The 22,220-nt window shown below is 37.1% G+C and overlaps 1 protein-coding gene across 8 annotated transcripts in view; it reads left to right on the forward strand.

Moving 5' to 3' along the window:
- The first annotated feature begins 336 nt into the window (after positions 1-336).
- Positions 337-22,220, forward strand: part of mak (male germ cell-associated kinase) — a 34,420-nt gene continuing 12,536 nt past the window's right edge. For 2 of the 8 annotated variants that reach the window (XM_048174338.1, XM_048174337.1), the window contains exons 1-7: positions 382-558; positions 8,187-8,412; positions 10,358-10,412; positions 11,090-11,211; positions 12,283-12,365; positions 14,281-14,413; positions 18,460-18,631. In XM_048174338.1, coding sequence (XP_048030295.1) covers positions 8,312-8,412; positions 10,358-10,412; positions 11,090-11,211; positions 12,283-12,365; positions 14,281-14,413; positions 18,460-18,631 — 666 coding nt within the window. In that variant the 5' untranslated portion in view covers positions 382-558; positions 8,187-8,311. Of the gene's footprint in view, positions 559-8,186; positions 8,413-10,357; positions 10,413-11,089; positions 11,212-11,374; positions 11,455-12,282; positions 12,366-14,280; positions 14,414-18,459; positions 18,632-22,220 lie in introns of those variants that run through there. The other 6 variants (XM_048174335.1, XM_048174336.1, XM_048174342.1 and 3 more) reach the window with 6 other exon arrangements.

The raw sequence follows: 22,220 nt of genomic DNA on the forward strand, positions 1-22,220 counted from the left end.
AGAACAGATCAAATGTATGCCTAATCTGATATTTACTTAATTAAAAACTGTTTACCTAAAAAGACTATAAAAGAGGTTCTTTATTAACACATAAAATTACAATTTTATGATGTTATTATGGCAAGGTTTTAGCCTACATCAATGTAGTAATAAGGGACATGTTTTGCTTTATTATTGACTTCATCTCTGTCTTGCAAAGTTTCATTTTCTACAATGTCTTATTTTTTATTATTATTATTATTATTATTATTATTATTATTTGCTAGTCTCTCCGCCTCTTCATTTCCTTTCATTCCCACCACGTGAATAAAATGAATCGAACAAAATCCACTCTTTTGAACAACAATCCCCATGAACCTTTGCGCAATGCGCATCCATGTGACCTCAGACTTCCGGCTGGCTGTATGTTGTTGGCTGTCGCGAGTGTCGGTTGCCAGGGTGAGGATGGATCACACCTCTTTAACAGAGAGATAAACTCACATTGTATCTCTCTTAAACATATCTGTCATATCTACACACACAGGCAACGACTAACAGGGAGGAGTGCCATTACAACGGGTGAGTTTACTGAGCAGAACTGCGCGGAGGATCATGCGAATGAGCAAAACATTTACATTCAGCCCACAAGAATCAAATGAAAACACATTTCAGATTAATAATGGTGAATTATAATGAACGATGCAAAGCTAATGGCTCTTTAAACATCTTTATGTTGCAATACTGATAGATAACACTAAGGGTTGATAGATTATGCTGGCTATGTTTAAACGCGTTCACGGAACACTAGTAAAATCATGTTTCTATTTATATGTTATGTATATAGGTTGATTTTTCTGTCCCCCCATGTTAATTCACACGTGTTTAGCTTATTGAGTGACCTTGAAGAGCATCTTAACTCCATGTGTCCTGTGTAGATCCAGTAATACCTCTTAAACCAGATTACTGACAAGAGATCTGTTTTGTGAGCCTGTACTCATACAGAACACCATTCATGTTTGACCTCATATTGGGCATATTTATAATGTATGAGGATTCAATGTAATGATGATAGCTGTTAGTTTTTTTTTCTGTGTGCTGTTTATAGTTTTTTTTTTTCCTTTCTTTTTTTTTTTTTTTTTTTAGCAGGATGGGTTGATCTGAATGATGTTATATAATCGGCCTGATGACTTTATTTCATTTAAATGTTCTTTAGTCTGACCGGTCAAAAGTCTCTTTATATGTGAAGGTCTTTCATTTTAAGAACATATCTGAGTAATGTTTCACCAAAAATGAAGAAAAAAGAAGCTTTGGATTGGATTGTGACAATGTTTTCAAGATAATTGAACACATTTTCTGACCCAAACTACATTACTACTGTGTGTGTGTATATATATATATATATATATATATATATATATATATGTGTATGTATATATATATATATGTATATATATATGTGTATGTATATATATGTGTATGTATGTATATGTATACAGTCCAAAAGTTTGGAACCACTAAGATTTTTAATGTTTTTAAAAGAAGTTTCGTCTGCTCACCAAGGCTGCATTTATTTAATTAAAAATACAGTAAAAAACAGTAATATTGTGAAATATTATTACAATTTAAAATAACTGTGTACTATTTAAATATATTTGACAAAGTAATTTATTCCTGTGATGCAAAGCTGAATTTTCAGCATTGTTACTCCAGTCTTCAGTGTCACATGATCCTTCAGAAATCATTCTAATATGCTGATTTGCTGCTCAATAAACATTTATGATTATTTTTAATGTTGAAAACAGTTGTGTACTTTCTTTTTCAGGATTCCTTGATGAATAGAAAGTTCAAAAGAACAGCATTTATCTGAAATACAAAGCTTCTGTAGCATTATACACTACCGTTCAAAAGTTTGGGGTCAGTAAGAATTTTTATTTTTATTTTTTTGAAAAGAAATGAAAGAAATGAATACTTTTATTCAGCAATGATGCATTAAATCAATCAAAAGTGGCAGTAAAGAAGACATTTATAATGTTACAAAAGATTAGATTTCAGATAAACACTGTTCTTTTGAACTTTCTATTCATCAAATAATCCTGAAAAGAAAATATTGTACACAAATATTTTGTACAATTGTACACATTAAATGTTTCTTGAGCAGCAGATCAGCATATTAGAATGATTTCTGAAGGATCATGTGACACTGAAGACTGGAGTAATGATGCTGAAAATTCAGCTTTGCCATCACAGGAATAAATTACTTTGTGAAATATATTCGAATAGAAAAGTTATTTTAAATTGTAATAATATTTCACAATATTACTGTTTTTACTGTATTTTTAATTAAATAAATGTAGCCTTGGTGAGCAGACGAAACTTCTTTTAAAAACATTAAAAATCTTAGTGGTTCCAAACTTTTGGACTGTACTGTGTGTGTATATATATATATATATATATATATATATATATATATATATATATATATATATATATATATATATATATATATATATATATATATATATATATATATATATAATAGACAAAAATATTCTGACACACCTCTTAATTATTGAATTCAGGTGTTAAAATCAGACCCATTGCCACAGGTGTATAAAATCAAGCACCTTGCCATGCAGTCTGCATTTGTAAACATTTTTGAAAAAAAGGGTTGTTCTGAAGAGCTCAGAATGTTTAAGCATGGTACTGTAATGGGATGCCTCTTTGCAATAAGTCAGTTTGTGAAATTTCATCCCTGCTAGATATTCCTCTTTTATTTCATGATTATTATTTGAAACTGGAAGCGTTTAGGAACAGTATAAAATATGCATAAATGTTGCCAATGCTCTTCTGATTTAATAGCTGAAATGTTCCAAACTTTCACTGGCATTAATATCTGCAAACAAACTGTGCGGAGCTTCGTGGAATGGGTTTCCATGGCCGAGCAGCTGCATGCAAGCCTCACATCACCAAGTACAATGCCAAGTGTCAGATGAAGTGGTGTAAAGCACACCGCCTCTGGACTCTGGAGCAGTGGAAATGTTTTCTGTCAAGTGACGAATCACACTTCTCTGTTGGCAGTCTGATGGGTGACTCTGGGTTTGGTGTTTGCCAGGAGAACGTTACCTGCCTGCATCGTGCTAACTGTAAAGTTTAGTGGTGGGGGTATATGGGGCTGTTTTTCAGGGGTTGGGCTTGGCCCCTTTGCCTGGCAAGGCCAGACTGATATATATTCTACAAGATATATCAGTCTGGGGTGCGTTTCCCAAATCGAACTATGGTCGCAAATTCCGTCGTTACCAATAGAGTTCAATGGGACTTACGACCATAGTTGGCTAACGATGCTTTCGGGAAACTCACCCCAGGTCAGTCTGCCATCCGTCGCGATTCAACTCCAAAACGTACCGACGAATCAGATTCGTTTATTTCAGTGACGCAAACAGCGTCACTCTAGTGCGGCGAAAGTCCCTTCAATATCGAGCAGAGCAGACCATGTCTTCTCTGTCTTCAGCTTCTTTTTAAGTGAAAACATGTAGAATCTCAGTATTGATCGGGTGACTGTGTTTTAAACAGTTTATTGAACAGCTTGATGGCCTGATACAATGTCACACGCATACACATAAACGAGTCGAGCCGAGTCGAGCCTTTTAAAGCAGCCGTGAGCTGACGGCCTCTTTTTAAATAAAAACACTCCAGCGAATCGACAAGAATGCAGTAGAAGTGTACATTTAAATATTGGATGAGGTTTTGAGAGAAACAGAGACGACTTGCGTCTCTAATGAAGCTTGTGCTCGTCCATTCTCGCTTCATTGTGTTCAAAATACATGGCGAATCTCATTCAAGCGAGCACAAACGCATTAAAGAGCTTCTTTGGTTTGTTTGACATCTGTAAAGAGGCTCGTTGTGTCGCCCGCGCCACTGCTGATCCCAGCACGAGCAGATGAGAGAGAGAGAGAGAGAGAGAGAGAGAGAGAGAGAGAGAGAGAGAGAGAGAGAGAGAGAGAGAGAGAGAGAGAGAGAGAGAGAGAGAGAGAGAGAGAGAGAAGCGGCGCTTCAATGTGATGACATAAAAGACAGCGTATTGCAAAATAATGGCAAGAAAACACCTCTTTCAATAAACTGCATGACGGTTGCACGCGAACGCAGCGCGCCCAATGTAGTCAGCTTCATTAACAAATGACTCTTATGAACCGGTTCTTTGGGAGCCAAAAACACAGCGCATCCAAGTTCACTTACGAATTGTTTTCCATTTGTTCGTGAATCGGAAAATTACTGCTTGTTGCCTAACTCAGAAGTCATTTTACTGTATCTGTAAATTTATTTTTGTATAGTGTAGTAGACAGTGAGCTGCAAAATAATTCCTGAATCCCAGTAAGCGGCATTTTTGTTAAAGTGTTACATGAATTGGCCTCACTAGTGTTCACTAGGCAGTGCAGTAGTCTGTGTATTTGTTATGTTTTGTGTGTCATCTGAGGCCAAAGTTTGATTTTGTCAGACAAGAATAAGTTTTTGACTAAAACATTTTATTTTGACCTGGAAGTCTGAAGTTTGTACAAGTTGGTGCATAGTTTTGAGATTGTGTTTATAGTTGTGAGAAAATGTTGAATTGTTTCATTTCAACTAGATTAAAAAGTTTGAAAGACAAATTTATGCTGGTTTGTCATAAAGCCAACTTAAAGTCTTGTTTAAAAAACATAAATAGTTTGGTCAGTTAGGCCAGAATATAGATGTTCTGGGTGATTGCTAAAGTGTTGCTAGGTGGTTGCTAGGAGATTCTGGGTGGTTATTCTGGGTGGTTGCTAGGCTCTTACTGCAATTGCTGGGGAGTTGCTAGAGTATGTAGTTGATAGGGTGTTCTGGGTGAACACACACAGACATTCCCACCAAGTTTTTGTTGTTCTTTAACTTGCACTAAAACATGTGATTTATGCCATCGAAGTAACCTGTGTAATATTAATAAAACTGCTCATCTCTTTTAGTGATACAAGGTCAGACTCATTTTAAAGCTGTTGATGTTTTTTTCATATAGTGCCTTTACTTGGTGCCATGATGGATATTGAAATCTTGTTATTTATTTTGGTAATGCAATGTTTGTGAACACAACTGTATATGTCAGGCCATAAATCTCCTCTAGATCCGCCCCTGCAAGATTCATTAAATCTTTGTTTATGCCATCTAGAATCTCAGCACTGATCGGGGACTGTATGTTTTAAACAGTTTATTGAACAGCTTGATGGCCTGATACGATGTCACACGCACACACACACACACACACACACACACACACACACACACACACACACACACACACACACACACACACACACACACACACACACACACACACACAATTGGCAATAACACCACGTATTCTCAGATTCTTACTGCAACAACGACACAAGTCATTAAAGTCGCTTTCTCTAGCGCTAGCCATGTTAAACTACTCTTCGTGCTTGCCAAAAAAACTCTTGTGCTTGCCCGGGGCCGTTTATTTGCTTTGCTAACGTCATATCCGTCCTTCTCTGATTGGTTTACTCCGCTTCCTGTTTGCTCGGATTTGCTCCGCCCTAGAAATCGAATTGATTCACTGGCTGACCAGACTCATCCACTAGTACAGCGGTGAGGCTGGATTTTCCAGGCAATTGGCCCCTTACTTCCAGTGAACGGAAATCTTAATGCTTCAGCAAACCAAGACATTTTGGACAATACCATGCTTCTAAATTTGTGGGAACAGTGTGGGCAAGCCCTTTTCTATTCCAGCATGACTGTGCCCCAGTGCACAAAGCAAGGTCAATAAAAACATGGTTGGATGAGTTTGGTGTGGAAGAACTTGACTAGCCCACACAGTGCCCTGACCTCAACCCCATGAAACACCTTTGGATTGAATTGGAATGGAGATTGTCAGTGCCTGACCATACTGGATGAATTCTTACAGAAACACTCAAATCTTGTGGAAAGCCTTCCCAGAAGGCATTACGGATTACATAATTATTTAGAATGCAATGTCATTATGGTCCCAACAGGGGAACATACAGGGGACCTACACTATTTTGTCAATATAGTGTATATTAAAGTCGTCATGAAATCAAAATTGGCCCTGTTTACTTTGCTAGCGCATATTACTAGTCTTGTGGTGAACAATTAATCCGTGCAAGGTAATACACAGAAAAAAAAAAAAAGTGTGTTGTGGTAATCTTTAATCAAAATCTGAAAAGTTACTTCCGGTCTGGAATGGCATTCCTTCTCTGATGATGTCAGTTTGACGGCTTGGGTTGAAAACGCTTGAACCACTCCCCTTCAACCGTTAGTCTGCTATGAGCGAGATTGTCCGTTTCACTTGGAAATACGTCACAACAATGGAGAAAAGTCGTTTGCAACTTCCGATTCACGGGGACTTTAACATAAAAATAAAAATGTTCATATTAAAAATCTAAATGCACAATGCTAGTATTGTTGTATTTAATAATTATTTTACTTAATGTAACAGTTTAACACAGTACTGTAAAGTACTAAGAATCTAAATAAAAATCCCTGTTTAGAATGATAATTACTTGATAATTATTAAAAAAAAAAAAAAAAAATCCAGATGCATCATGGACAGTAGAGAGAATTTGGGAGGAATGTGCTGTCATGAATTGTAATGGACCTAAAATAGGCTTATTGTTCTTTGTGCAAAATATGCTGCCATCTTTTCTTTTGATTTGGTGTTTAAAATTGACCTGGACATGTTTTTTGTGAAGTTCACTCCATTTGCATGCAGGTGTTTTTAGAGAGCAGTATTACTACTGTATGTCATTGCAGAACAAAGAAAGATATCAGCATCTGTCTCCTGTGTGCAGTAATTGGGCAGCTTTGTCTCTTGTGGAGTTCTTTAATATTGTTAATTACTGTTTGACAAAAAAGGTCCATTCATGACATCACATTCCTCCCAAATTCTCTGTACTGCCCATCATGCATCTGGATTTAAAAAAAAATAATTATCAGTTATAAAGTAATTATCATTGTATACACTATAATATACACTATATTGACAAAAGCATTCAAACATTACACCAACAGGGACCATAATGACAAGTGCAGGAACCTTGGAGCTGTTTGCTCGGCCTGTAAATCCCATTGGCTGCTCTCTGATGGTTGGAGAGCACCTCTAGTCCCAAAAGTGTGACCATGATGCAAGATCCTATTGAGATCTCACCGACATGTGTAATCTGTAGCCTGGCTGACTCATTTGCCCCTTAAGACTGCAGTCCACATTAAAAAAATAAATGTTTAACATGATCTCGTATCATGCTAACAGAACAATGTAAATTTACAGGAGCAGTAATTGAAGAAATTGATGTAACTTTGTAATAAGCTGTTTATCAGGTATGTGTTCGGTTGCTGTAGTGTGCTGTGCCATGCAGCAATAATGCAGGAACACATGAGATGGCATTTCTCAAATAACCAGACGAAGGCCAAAATACAACACTGAGAAGGTTCACTGCGCTCACAGACAAGATTTATTTGTAAATGTTTGATTGGTGTGCGTATAGTATCTCCTTTTAGAGATCTCATTAAATTGGAAATGGACATGGATAGTTGACGTCCTTTGGTTTGACATGCTGTACTCAATTTTAAAATATTTTAGACAGCATTTTGCTAATTTGCTATAACTATCCATGCAGCTTTTATGGCCTCATAAGAAACTACATGGAATATTTAGGCAAAAGGCAAAAAGGTGATCAAATGATGAAAACTTAAAATATGTCATGATCAGTTACAGGACCTAAAGTATACACTTTGCTTAGCTTTACTTTAAGTTGTTATAAAATCAAAATTGTCCCTTTTTATTTACATGCATGTTGTTGCTATTATTATGAACAATTCATTATTTTTTTAATACATTGTTTTCACTTTGGAATCAAAATTTCATAACTTGTTTGATAGCCATTTCACACCGAAATGCGGTAGTAAAGTGGTTCGGAACTTCTGTTTCATGCAGACTATGCTGAAATGTTTAAAAAAGGTCCATGGATACGTTATGTGTCAATTAATAAACAACTATATACAAACTGTGCAGTAATCAGTAATAGTTCTTCAAATTAATTTGCTATTAGTAATATCTGAAGCATAGATGAATGTCAATAAATTAGATTTACACAACATGATACAGGACTTTTACTCAATAGATACAGTAAACTGCATTATTTTCTATTTTCTGTTTTTTTCAGTGCCAAAAGTGGGATGGAGTGGCGTTCACTGCTTGACTTCTCTTAAGCTCAGGACAGGTATGATCAGGTGATCTATAAGGAGAGACGTCCATCTGTCAGTACTGTTTCTCTGGGTGAAGGTGAAGATGAACCGTTACACAACACTCAAGCAGCTGGGTGATGGGACCTATGGTAGTGTTCTGATGGGGAAAAGCAATGAGTCCGGAGAGCTGGTGGCCATCAAGAGGTGCGTCAAACAATTAGGCTTCATCTGAAACCGAAAGCATCTGTTTTTCATCACAGCTTTTTAGTGACTTAATAGTCACTTTGACTTTGTATGAAGACACCTTCTAAAGAAACTTAGGCTTCCAAGGCAGCATAACATCTCATGATATAGAGAAAATTCAAATGAACTTTAGAATGCTTGTCAGCTGAAATAATCATACAATCTTAAATAAAAAAAGGACATGGATTAAATGAAAATATGAATTAATTACTGCTTTAAACTGTTCCATCAGCCACCAAAACTGCACACATGGTTGTGGGATATCAAGGGCAATGAAGGAAACATCTGTGTTGCCTTCAGTAAATCACCATAATTAAAGCATCTTGTTAGACCAGATGTTATGCACGTATTCTATTTGGACATGTCTTAATGCTTTCCTGTGAAGGCAGCATTGATCAGGTTTCAGACACATGCATTTCTGATGCATTCTCTGCTTCTCAAAGGCAGTTTTAGTGAAGTAGTATTTGAGGTCAACATGAATTGACCACATTTACTTTCCTAAAACATGTTTCAATAAATATGTTATTCAATAAATAAATAATTCAATATGCCCACCATACTGAATAAAATCGTAATCTTTCATCAAAATAGCTTGCTCTAGCAGTAAAACATCTTTGCATTCTGACTGACACTCCAGTGCCCTCTCTTCAACATCCAGTCAATTCCTGATGAATAAATTCAAGTCCCTTTTGAAACTCAGTTTACGGTTTCACTCAGAAATCAGATTATAAAAGGAAATAGGAACTTGAAGAGTATACTAGATGTAATATAGCCACGTACCTATCCTGAAGAATGAGGGACAGATTGGCCTCAGACAGAGAAGACTTTTAATTTGTTTAGTAATGAGAACCATGTCTATGGTATGTTTTTTTTTTTTTTTTTTTTTTTTTTTTGTAAGTGTCTTTAAGTAAGTGTTTTCCCTCCTGAAGTGCTTAATATTAATCAGCCTCTTGGGTTTGTATGTTTCACCCCTTGGTTCATTTTAGCAATCCTCAAATTCTTGGCATTAGAAAAACAAGATGTAAAATGTTATATTGCATTCTTTGAGGATCTTCTCTTTATAGTGAGTGTCATAACAAACCCGCCTCACCCAGGCTTTCCTATGGGATTCACCCAACACGGGAACACACGCGTCTGCTCATTGAATGGGGGCTGGTGATGTGAATTATAAATGCCTCTCTTAGGTGTAATAGCTGTGCAGGAACAGGCGGTCACTATGCAAATTGATACCTGGGTGACAGTGAAAGCGGTGAAAGTGACCAAGCCTGCCTCAGTATCAACACTGCTCTCTCTTACATAATTCCAAGTGGACTTTCAGGCTCAGCTCTCAATCAGTCCTGTATATCAGCTGCTAGAGAGGTGTAATTATAATGATACTACGATTGTTAGACTTTCTTTAGTTTCTTTTAGAAACTGGAAAATCTGACATGGACAAGGGCTGGTCAGTATAGAAAAGTACAAAGTAGATTTTAAAAGTTCGATGCAAGAACTAAAATATAGTCAAAATCTATTAAAAATAATCAAAGTATGTTTTTCACTAATGGAACACAAGCAAGAATGATATTAAACCACTTATATGTACCAGTATAACTACATAATAATAAACAGCAATATGTGCATATCTTTCTACACAAATTAATATATGAAAAAAGCCACATGGAGACTTCTGTGAACATTTCTAATGATGACACTGATAAAGTGTTGAGTTGGAGTTTAGAATAGATTCTGAGACTAAAAAAGTGATTCTATGTAATCATGAACACACCTGATGATATCACATGTGAAGGTATTTTAGCATTGTTCCATTAATAATAGGGTGGTAGATTCTAATAATTGACTGATTTACCTAAGCTGTTTGTTAGCAAAGAAACCATGGAGATTAAATCAGTCATTGTGTTTCTCACAGAATGAAGAGGAAGTTCTACTCTTGGGAAGAGTGCATGAATCTGAGAGAGGTCAAGGTATGAACTCAGAGAACACATTTTCAGGAATAGTTCATCCAAAAAATAAAAATTGTCATTAGATTTTTAGAATGTCCTAACCAGACATGATGCGACAAGATTCCAGCAACAAGCAATTTGTCCACACCACATATGACAAGGCTACAAGACATGACAAAATCAATCACAAATCACAGCCAATCAGAGGGGCATGTGGGTGGGCTTTACAAGTGCTGTCTCAATAATCAAATTTATACAAAATTTAACATGGTTAAAAACTTATTGCCTTAACTTATTGACTTAATCGTCATGTAATACACTTGTTTGTTCACACAGAGTTTTTTTTTTTTAAATCTGATGCATGTTATCCATTGTCACTTTCATGATGAGTGTTAACATCACACGCAGTGATATTCAAACTAAAATTAAACTTTTTTTTTAAGATTATACAAAGTATAAAATATAAAGATAATCGGTACCTGAGATTATCACTGTCATAAAACACACAGTTTTTTTTTGTTGTTTTTTTTTCATTCTTGTTCCCAGCTGTGATGTTGCAGAAATAGAAACCATTCCAAAAATAAAATACCTTGTTGCAAGGCATGTATCGCTGTTGCGTTGGTTACGGTGCTGTGTTAAACTGTTAAATCTGGGTGTTCATAGTGTTTCTTTTGGTTTTCTTCATGTCTGTGTTGCAGTCACTGAAGAAACTGAATCATGCTAATGTGGTGAAGTTAAAGGAGGTGATACGAGAGAACGATCACTTGTACTTTGTCTTTGAATACATGAAAGAAAACCTCTACCAGCTCATGAAAGACAGGTATGAAGAGTTTCTATATTCCATCTGCCATTTTAATTAAGTGCCCATGATGCCTTTGATAAATAAATGAAGTAAAACTTAGTCACAATATTTTGAAATGGTCATTGTGGCTGATGAACGGCACATTGATTGTTTGACAGCTGTGCTGATTCTCTATCTCCAGAACCAAATTGTTCCCAGAGTCAGTCATCAGGAATATAAGCTTTCAGATATTGCAGGGACTATCATTTATTCATAAGAATGGTAGGTCACAGGGCCGTTATATTCATGTCCAACAAACTAGAACAACTGAGTCTGAGTCCAGTATCAGATAGACCTACTGTAGACTGAACTACATTAAATCTACTATAGACTTTCTGCTAAAGACTCAGTTGTTCTTGCATCTCTGTGGTGACAGGATGTGTGAGTATCTCAGCTACTGCCAACATGTGAAACTAAATCCTGTAAAATCTCAAATGCCCATGACTTCCCATCAGACACATTGTATTATAAGCAGTTGAAGGGGTCATATCATGTTTATTAAAAAGTTTTTCTTTGATGTCGCTGCCTTTTGATCGGCTATCTGCTTGCCTTGTGAAATGGTTAACAGCACTTACTCACAAGATGTGAGTTCAGCAGATGTGTGTTGAGTTCAGCATGGTTTTAATTGCCCTATCCCTCAATAACATTAACAGTTGTCACTGAAATGTGCCTTCAAACTGTTAAGATCAAACCAAAGTGATCAGGGATCTTATTAAAAATTCATTCTAGCCACTCCTTTCTAAAGACTAATTCACACTAGACCGATAGATGCTGATCAGCGGCAACAGACACTTTTGTCCATTTTTGTTACAATGACCTCTTAAAATTGAATTTATTTTTTCATGATATGATCTCTTCAAAGAAGCTAATACGTCTTCAGTGGTAGCTTTCTCAGCTTATACTACTTTCCAAAGAGCTTTAAACAAACAGAAAACCACTGAGTCTCACACATCTTGTGGGTGAAATACAGTTCCTCTCTTATCCTCTACCTGTTTCTTTTTTTGTCTTTTCTCTTCTGTCTCTTTTGTGTGTGAAATTCTCTGGCATAAGGGAAAATAAGATGTTTACTGAGAATGAAATAAGGAACATCATGTTTCAAGTTCTCTCTGGTTTGGCATTTGTGCACAAACATGGTAAGATTTCCTCTTTCAATACACTTTAATTTGTTCTTCTCTAATGCTTTAAGGAGATTTATAACACCCTTATGAACTCTTATTAGTCCCTCTAATTAGTACATTTTAAATAGTGAAAGGTGGCATGTTTCTTTAAAAAAAAAAAAAAAAAAAGTTATTTTACACCTACAGTCAGGGTGGGAAATTGACCTTTTCGCCCACCAGACACAGAGGCTGGTGAATGCCTTTTTTTTTTTAAATCTTCAACTCAAGATATGATATATCTTAAAGATATGAACAGTATTTTTGAAAAATCATTTTAAAATGTTGTACACATTCTCACAAGATGAACACTCCGGTCATATCAGTAGCTTAATTAAAAGATTAGTTAACATTCAAATGAAAATATACACCTAGGATGGCTTGAGGGTGAGTAAAGCTTGCGTGCTTTACTCAGCCTCAAGCCATCCTAGGTGTATATAACTTTCGTCTTTCTGATGAACACGATGTGAAATATATTAATAAATATCCTGATGCATCCAAGCGTTATAATGGCAGCAAGTGGGATCAACGAGTATAAGCTGAAGAAAATGCCTCCTAAACGTACTTCACACGGCTCTGGGGTGTTAATAAAGGCCTTCTGAAGTGAAGTGAAGTGAAGCGATGCATTTGTGAAAAAAATAAAAAAAATCCATATTTAACAAGTTATGAAATAAAATATCTAGCTTCCATATTCCAATTACGGAAAAAAAAAAACTTCCGTTGCGTCAGTTAAGCTTTTTCTGTAAGTTGAATAGAGAAGGTGTAGGACGTAGCATAAGCTTTTTGAGCTGCGAGAGTTTTACACTTTCTTCGTAAGTAGAATATGGAAGGCGGTCTGGCAGAAGTATTTTCTGTATTGTCCAGTATTTTACTTCATAACTTGTTAAATAAGGATTTTTTTTTTATTATTATTATTATTATTTTTTACATACATGCATCGCTTCGCTTCAGAAGGCCTTTATTAACCCCCTGGAGCCATGTGGAGTATGTTTGTGATGGATGGATGTGGATGGAGGCACTTTCTTCAGCTCATACTCGCTGATCCCGATCATTGCCATTATAAAGCTTGGTTGCATCAGGATATGTATTAATATATCTCCGATAGTGTTCATCAAAAAGAAAAAAGTCAAATACGCTTAGGATGGTTTGAGGGTGAGTAAAACTCGGGGTAATTTTCATTTGAAAGTGAACTAATCCTTTAAAGCAGTTTTACATTTTTAACAAAACGGGTGTCGTAACAGGTTGACCGCCGCAGTGTCTGGCAGGTAAGGAAAAATACCAGCCACTCCCAAAATACCTGGATTGGACTGGTAATGGGTGTTAATTTTCCACCATGTACACAATCCAAGTATAATGTGTTATTTGTTACTTAAAATCTTAAAAAAAAAATGTAATGGTGTTTATATAGGCTCCATATCTCTGTATTTGCATTGGGTGCAAAAAATACAAGTCAAGTCAAGTCAAGTCACCCTTATTTATATAGCGCTTTTTACAATGCAGATTGTGTCAAAGCAGCTTTACATTGATAATTGGTATATAATTTTCCTTTTAAAGAATAGTGTCAATGCAGGCAGATCAAAAGCACTGTTGAATAAATGTCAAGAATACTGTTGAATGTCAAGTCAAATTAAATTAAATTAGGGCTGCACGATTAATCGTATTTTAATCACGAAAACGATATCTGCTTCTCCCAATTTATTTTAAATAATTGTCACGATATTGGCCCACTCTATGAAAATGAACATAATTTGGAAATATTGGAAGTAATATTAGGAGTTTCGCTGTTTTATCAAATAAAGTACATTAGAATGCATCTTTATTTGTAAATATACAAATAAAGATGCTTTCTAATCTGCATGTTGACATTTACTATCTCTTTGGCATGATCCTCTAGGATTTTTTCACCGTGATATGAAACCAGAGAATTTGCTGTGTATGGGTCCAGAACTGGTGAAAATCGCTGACTTCGGACTGGCTCGAGAGATCCGCTCTAGGCCTCCTTATACAGACTACGTCTCAACACGATGGTATGGTGTATAAAAGTTTAACAGGATATCACATTATCACTATTTAGTAGGTGTGTAATGGATCGTATTTGATCCGTCATCCGTACTGACCAGGCCCCACGGTTTTGCACGTATGTGATTTGCGGATTAAGTTTAACCATCATAAAGTTTATAATTTGCATATTTTTGTCTTACCAATTTACACATTCACAAGATTTTAAACCATTCCAGTGCAAGAAGAGGCGAAAGAGAACTCACATCCTGTTATGTATGCACAGTCTGCACACAGCCACACACACCTGAAGCATGCACACATAGAGAGCTGCGTTTCGGACATTGCACAAACACCGGATTGATTCCTCTTTTGCGTCTTCTTGCGCTTGAATGGACACATACACACAAAATTGTCAAAATGTTTGTCTTGGCTAGTATTCATGTAACAGTAGGTAATGTCTTAAGTCAGTGGTTTCCAAACTTTTTCTGCCGAGCCCCCCTTTTGTAAAGAAAAATATTTTGAAGCCCCCCACCCCAAAACCCAACCATTTTTGAAAGTCTCTTATGCTCACCAAGGCTGCATTTATTTATTAAAAATTACAGTAAAAACACATTAATATTTTTAAATATTTCAATTTAATATAACTTTTTTCTCTGTTTGAATGTTAACCTATAATTTAATCCTGTAAAGGCAAAGTTACATTTTTCAGCATCATTACTCCAGTCTTTAGTTTCATGATCCTTCAGAAATAATTCTAATATGATGATTTGCTGCTCAAGAAACATTTCTGATTATTATCAATGTTGAAAACATTTGTGCTGCTTCATATTTTTGAGGAAACTATTATTTCAGGATTCTTTGATGAATATACATGCAGAAACTTGATTGCAAAATTATATGATTTGAAATATTGTTATTAGTACTAACTACTTAACTAGCCTACTTGGCATCTTAACTTGTTCGCCTTAATTACCCACCTTTGTACTCGTGAATCCGAGGGCAAGATGTGCTTTGTCATATTTTCTTGTCTTTTCACTGCACCAGATGTGATGGCTGTGTCGCAACAGCTGATGTCTAGACACGACAAACCGAACATTACAAATCCATTGGTCCTTTGTTTCAGAGAGCTGGAGTTCGTCAGAAATAGAAAGGGGCATCAGTTTACTGTCAGGGATTTGTTGTGTCGCATCACGTCGCGTCGCATCCAGTAACAGCATCGCTGATTGAACATCAGTGGGTTTTAATGGATTTTGTCACTTTGAGCCGCTCGCGCCTGGTGGTAGACATTTTGTTTTGGTATTGGTGAATCTGAAGTATATTCATCATCTGCTTTACGTTTACCTGGCACTGGCAGTCCTTTCACAAAACTGTCCATGCTTAGTGCAGAACCATGCATTTACTTATTTGTCAAGCAGCCGCATAATATGCAGGATAATTACACAGTGTAATCTTATATCAGCCTTCAGAGGTTTCTTTTGCATAATAATCTGCTAACTGTGCACTGTCAGCCTTGCCGCGCCACCTAGTTTGGAAACCACTGTCTTAAGTGAACGTAAACAGTTGAGAAAGAAATCGGATGTGTATCATTATATTGGATCTGTGCATTAGGTTTTACAGTGAGGGGCAGCCTATAAGTACCGGCTGTCATTACTGTTAATCAAACAACAAAAGACAGCTTTAACAAAGATGAATCTATATTTAATTTACACAGTGAACACTATGCAGTGGTAATTATTTAATTATTATACTTCTGTTCCTGAATAGTACTGTTAGACTTTATTTTATTTGTAACTTTGTTATATTGTATTTATCTATGCTTGTAATTAGTGTATTTGTTCTTATTTATTTACTAACTATTCACTTGTCTTGACTTTTTGCTGATCCGAAAATTATCCAATTCATGACTCAAAAAACGTAATATGATCCAAACAGTGAGTTTTGTGATCTGTTGCACCACTACTATTTAGGAGGAAAAGTTCACAACAACATAAACCAGCAAAACTAAGAAAATTCTTGTGTATTGAGACATGCCTATAGTGTGCTGAGAGCAATTGTGTAATTTTAAAATACAAATCTGCCCATTATCTTTTAGTGAAAAATATATGTGCATTTTATCTGGTACTAATTCTTCTAACTGTCAGGTATAGTATGTTTCAAGCAAAAGTCAAATTGGGATATACACTGCTCAAAAAAATTAAAGGAACACTTTGAAAACACTTAAGATCTCCATGGGGAAAAATATCATGCTGGATATCTATACTGATATGGACTGGGTAATGTGTTAGGAATGAAAGGATGCCACATCGTTTGATGGAAATACAAATTATCAACCTACAGAGGAGACAAATTATCAAAGACACCCCAAAAATCAAAGTGAAAAAATTATGCAGCAGACAAGTCCTTTTTGCTCAGAATGGTACTCCGTAGTTTGTATGGCCCGCACGTGCTTGTATGCATGCCTGACAACATCGGGGCATGCTCCTAATGAGATGACGAATGGTGTCCTGGGGTATTTCCTCCCAGATCTGGACCAGGGCATCAGCTCCTGGACAGTCTGAGGTGCAACCTGGTGGCGTCAGATGGACTGAAACATAATGTCCCAGAGGTGTTCTGTTGGATTTAGGTCAGGCGAGCATGGGGGCCATTCAATGGTATCAATTCCTTCATCCTCCAGGAACTGCCTGCATACTCTCGCCACATGAGGCCGGGCATTGTTGTGCACCAGGAGGAACCCAGGACCCACTGCATCAGCGTTGGGTCTGACAGTGGGTCCAAGGATTTCATTCCGATACCTAATGGCAGTCAGGGTGCCATTGTCTAGCCTGTAGTCCCTGCATAGATATGCTTCCCCAGACTATCACTGACCCACCACCAGACTGATCATGCTGAGCGATGTTACAGGCAGCATAATGTTCTCCACGGCTTCTCCAGACCCTTTTACGTCTGTCACGTGCTCAGGGTGAACCTTTTCTCATCTGTGAAAAGCACAGGTCACCAATGGCGGACCTGCCAATTCTTGTGTTCAATGGCAAATGCCAATCCAGCTCCACGGGGCTGGGCAGTGAACACAGGGCCCACTAGAAGATGTCGGGCCCTCAGGTCACCCTCATGAAGTCTGTTTCTGATTGTTTGGTCAGAGACATTCACACCAGTGGCCTGCTGGAGGTCATTTTGTAGGACTCTGGCAGTGCTCATCCTGTTCCTCCTTGCACAAAGGAGCAGATACCGGTCCTGCTGATGGATTAAGGACCTTCTACGGCCCTGTCCAGCTCTCCTAGAGTAACTGCCTGTCTCCTGGAATCTCCTCCATGCTCTTGAGACTGTGCTGGGAGACGCAGCAAACCTTCTGGCAATGGCACGTATTGATGTGCCATCCTGGAGGAGTTGGACTGCCTGTGCAACCTCTGTAGGGTCCAGTTATCGCCTCATGCTACCAGTAGCGACACTGACCCTAGCCAAATGCAAAACTAGTCGGAAAAGATGAGTAGGGAAAAAAATGTCAGTGGCCTCTACCTGTAAAACCATTCCTGTTTTGGGGGTCGTCTCATTGTTGCCCATCTAGTGCACCTGTTGTTAATTTCATTAACATCAAAGCAGCTGAAACTGATAACAACCCCCTCTGCTACTTAACTGACCAGATCAATGTCCCAGGAGTTTAACTGACTTGATGCTATTCTCTGATTAAAAAGTGTTCCTTTAATTTTTTGAGCCATGTACATAATATGAAATTAGTTAAATAAAATATATAGATTAGCTAATAAGTCAAGTACTTTAGCAACAATGATACTTTAATAAAATAATATTAATTATATATTTTAAAGATTCAATCTTTTAATTTTGTCATACTTTTATTTCATATCTATTGTTATAAATGATTCCTGCTAATGACAGTGATGGCATCTTTAATTAATTTTTAAACCAACAACCTAGAGATAAAAGAGAGGGCATAAAAATTCTATCAAAATTCCTCAAAGTGTAACTAAGAATGTGCTCAGTTGTCCAACTGGCAGCGGTTTCCCTACTGGCTGAAATGTGAGCATTTCTAAGCTCTTTCTTATGTGTTTGTGTTCAGGTATCGAGCTCCAGAGGTGCTGTTGAGGTCACCAGTGTATAGTTCACCCATAGACATCTGGGCAGTAGGATGCATCATGGCTGAACTCTACACACTGCGACCACTGTTTCCTGGCAACAGTGAGGTGGATGAGATCTTCAAGATCTGTCAGGTTCTTGGTACAGTAAAGAAGGTATGATCATGTGAAGATGAACCAACTTTTTTCAGGGAATTTGGAGCAGTCACAACAGCTTGAGGTGCCGTCACACTAGCAGACTTGAAACTACTTGATTTTTGAGGACAGTGATATGTCAGTTTTTCTGTGTGAGGATAAAGCTAATTGATCATGCTAATTGATCATGATCATGAGAGTCAGCCCCAGTGACTGAATTATAATTTCAAGCTAGTTGGTTGTTGACTTTGAGTCAGTTGAGCCATTAATTCACTATATAATTTGACTATATAAACAGAGGTGTAAAAAGTACTCAAAAATGTTACTCAAGTGAAAGTACAAGTACTGAGTGAAAATTTTACTCAATTAAAAGTAAAAGTATCTGTCCAGAATCATACTCGAGTAAAAGTAAAAAAGTACTACATTAAAATTGTACTTGAGTATTAAAAAAGTAAAAGTAACAGCAAGAATGAAAACTAGAGATTCTTGTTTAAGCTTTTATTCTCTAAAAACATGAAGTGAATGAACCACATACAAAGTTTTATCCTCCTTTAGAACTGTTTGTGTTTAATTGTATTTAATTATCAAACTATAAGACTACTACCTAATGCCAGTATGCAACATGCTACTCAAAGTTGCAAAACCTTGGATTTAACTTGAGCAGAAGCTGATTTTCAAAACTGTGAGTGTCAAGCCTAGCTCTTTTGGGGCTAAAAATCAATCCTGCAGTGCCTGAAACACTGGTGTCTGAAACACACTCTTTGTTATATTGCAGCCATTTGCTAAAATCATTTAAGTTCATTTTTTTTCCTCATTAATGTACACACAGCACCCCATATTGACAGAAAAACACAGAATTGTTGACATTTTTGCAGATTTATTAAAAAAGAAAAACTGAAATATCACATGGTCCTAAGTATTCAGACCCTTTGCTCAGTATGTAGTACCCTTTTGATCTAATACAGCCATGAGTCTTTTTGGGAAAGATGCAACAAGTTTTTCACACCTGGATTTGGGGATCCTCTGCCATTCCTCCTTGCAGATCCTCTCCAGTTCTGTCAGGCTGGATGGTAAACGTTGGTGGACAGCCATTTTTAGGTCTCTCCAGAGATGCTCAATTGGGTTTAAGTCAGGGCTCTGGCTGGGCCATTCAAGAACAGTCACAGAGTTGTTGTGAAGCCACTCCTTCGTTGTTTTAGCTGTGTGCTTAGGGTCATTGTCTTGTTGGAAGGTAAACCTTCGGCCCAGTCTGAGGTCCTGAGCACTCTGGAGAAGGTTTTCGTCCAGGATATCCCTGTACTTGGTCGCATTCATCTTTCCCTCGATTGCAACCGGTCGTCCTGTCCCTGCAGCAGAAAAACACCCCCACAGCATGATGCTGCCACCACCATGCTTCACTGTTGGGACTGTATTGGACAGGTGATGAGCAGTGCCTGGTTTTCTCCACACATACCGCTTAGAATTAAGGCCAAAAAGTTCTATCTTGGTCTCATCAGACCAGAGAATCTTATTTCTCACCATCCTGGCAAACTCTATGCGGGCTTTCATGTGTCTTGCACTGAGGAGAGGCTTCCGTCGGGCCACTCTGCCATAAAGCCCCGACTGGTGGAGGGCTGCAGTTATGGTTGACTTTCTACAACTTTCTCCCATCTCCTGACTGCATCTCTGGAGCTCAGCCACAGTGATCATTGGGTTCTTCTTTACCTCTCTCACCAAGGCTCTTCTCCCCCGAAAGCTCTGTTTGGCCGGACGGCCAGCTCTAGGAAGGGTTCTGGTCATCCCAAACGTCTTCCATTTAAGGATTAGGGAGGCCATTGTGCTCTTAGGAACCTTAAGTGCAGCAGAATTTTTTTTTGTAACCTTGGCCAGATCTGTGCCTTGCCACAATTCTGTCTCTGAGCTCTTCAGGCAGTTTCTTTGACCTCATGATTCTCATTTGCTCTGACATGCACTGTGAGCTGTAAGGTCTTATATAGACAGGTGTGTGGCTTTCCTAATCAAGTCCAATCAGTATAATCAAACACAGCTGGACTCAAATGAAGGTGTATAACCATCTCAAGGATGATCAGAAGAAATGGACAGCACCTGAGTTAAATATATGAGTGTCACAGCAAAGGGTCTGAATACTTAGGACCATGTGATATTTCAGTTTTTCTTTTTTTAATAAATCTGCAAAAATGTCAACAATTCTGTGTTTTTCTGTCAATACGGGGTGCTATGTGTACAAACAAAGAGTGAAAAATTTAAGGGTGTCTGAATACTTTCCGTACCCACTGTAATTTCCAGGTCAACAAAGAGCTTAGAACCCAAGAGGCGACACTCTGATACTTTTTAGGCAACAGTCACTAGATGGCGCTCTGGTAGCGCGGCCACCATTCTGGGGTGAAAATACTAACTGGAGCATTGAATCCTTCACATCTTATGCACCCAAAATCGCTGAATTTCACTGCCAAACCAGAAGCACAGTAGAACAGTTTTTTTAAATTAAGTCACCAGTAAATTGTATGATCCTACAGTAAATGTTGTATTGTCTTATATACGTTTTATTTTACCAGTTGTGGAATCCAACCATTCATCCATCTGAGGTAACGTAGTTAGCCTACTTTATTGAGCATTTTCATTTTATGAAACTTTACACATTTTTTAATAGTAAATTAATAATTAATTAATTTAAGATCATCATGTTTGCAGCGAACAATATATTTCAGACCTAGTGGAGTAATAATAATAATATCTAGATCTGAACTGAAATAAGCTATATTGTACGTTTTAATGGATCACGCTACAAACATAATGATCTTATGATCTGCTGTGTCCATTATCGCATAATTCCCACTTTTGGACACTTTTGCTTCAATGGACATTAGACAACACTGCAAAATCAAGCTGTTATATTCATATATTTATTGTCCAACATTCCCAATTTTTCTGATGCATGTCATAATTTCAATTTCATATGTCGGTATTAATTCAGTGTTTATAAGTCTAATACTAATACTAGATCTTTTAAAGAGTTTTAACCCAAAAAGTTTTTGTGAAAAAGTTTTTTTTTTTTTTTTTTTTTTTAACAAAGCAGCTGATATTGCCATAGAAACTAGTGGACTGCCAAGTCGCCTTCACCCCAAAATGGCAGAAATACAAGGCCGCTGCTGGCGCAGGTGTTGCAATGGAACATTCTGCCGAGTGTTGCTTCTTGTTAGTGTATATTCTTTGAGGTCAAGGTGCTGTGCATTGTGGTAATTGATGCAACATGACGTCACTTCCAAAGGACCAATGAACATGTCTGACCAATTTCATGGAATGTGAAAATGAATCTCATTGAATAAATAACCATTAAATTAAACTGGTCATCAGCGCAATTCAATTGGTTTGGTAATAGCAAAAGAAAATAGAATGAAGTGATCTCCAAAAAATAAGTACTTTTTGACTGTAAATAAAATTGTAAGGAGTAAAAAGTACTTTTTTTTTCTCAAAAAATGTAATCAAGTAAAAGTAAAAGTATTGATTTTTAAATGTACTCAAGTAAAGTAAAAATCCCCAAAAATAATACTTAAGTACAGTAATCAAGTAAAATTACTCAAGTACTTTACACCTCTGTATATAAATGAGT

This window comes from Megalobrama amblycephala, linkage group LG22 (assembly GCF_018812025.1).
Source record: "Megalobrama amblycephala isolate DHTTF-2021 linkage group LG22, ASM1881202v1, whole genome shotgun sequence".
In the NCBI taxonomy this organism is placed as follows: domain Eukaryota; kingdom Metazoa; phylum Chordata; class Actinopteri; order Cypriniformes; family Xenocyprididae; genus Megalobrama; species Megalobrama amblycephala.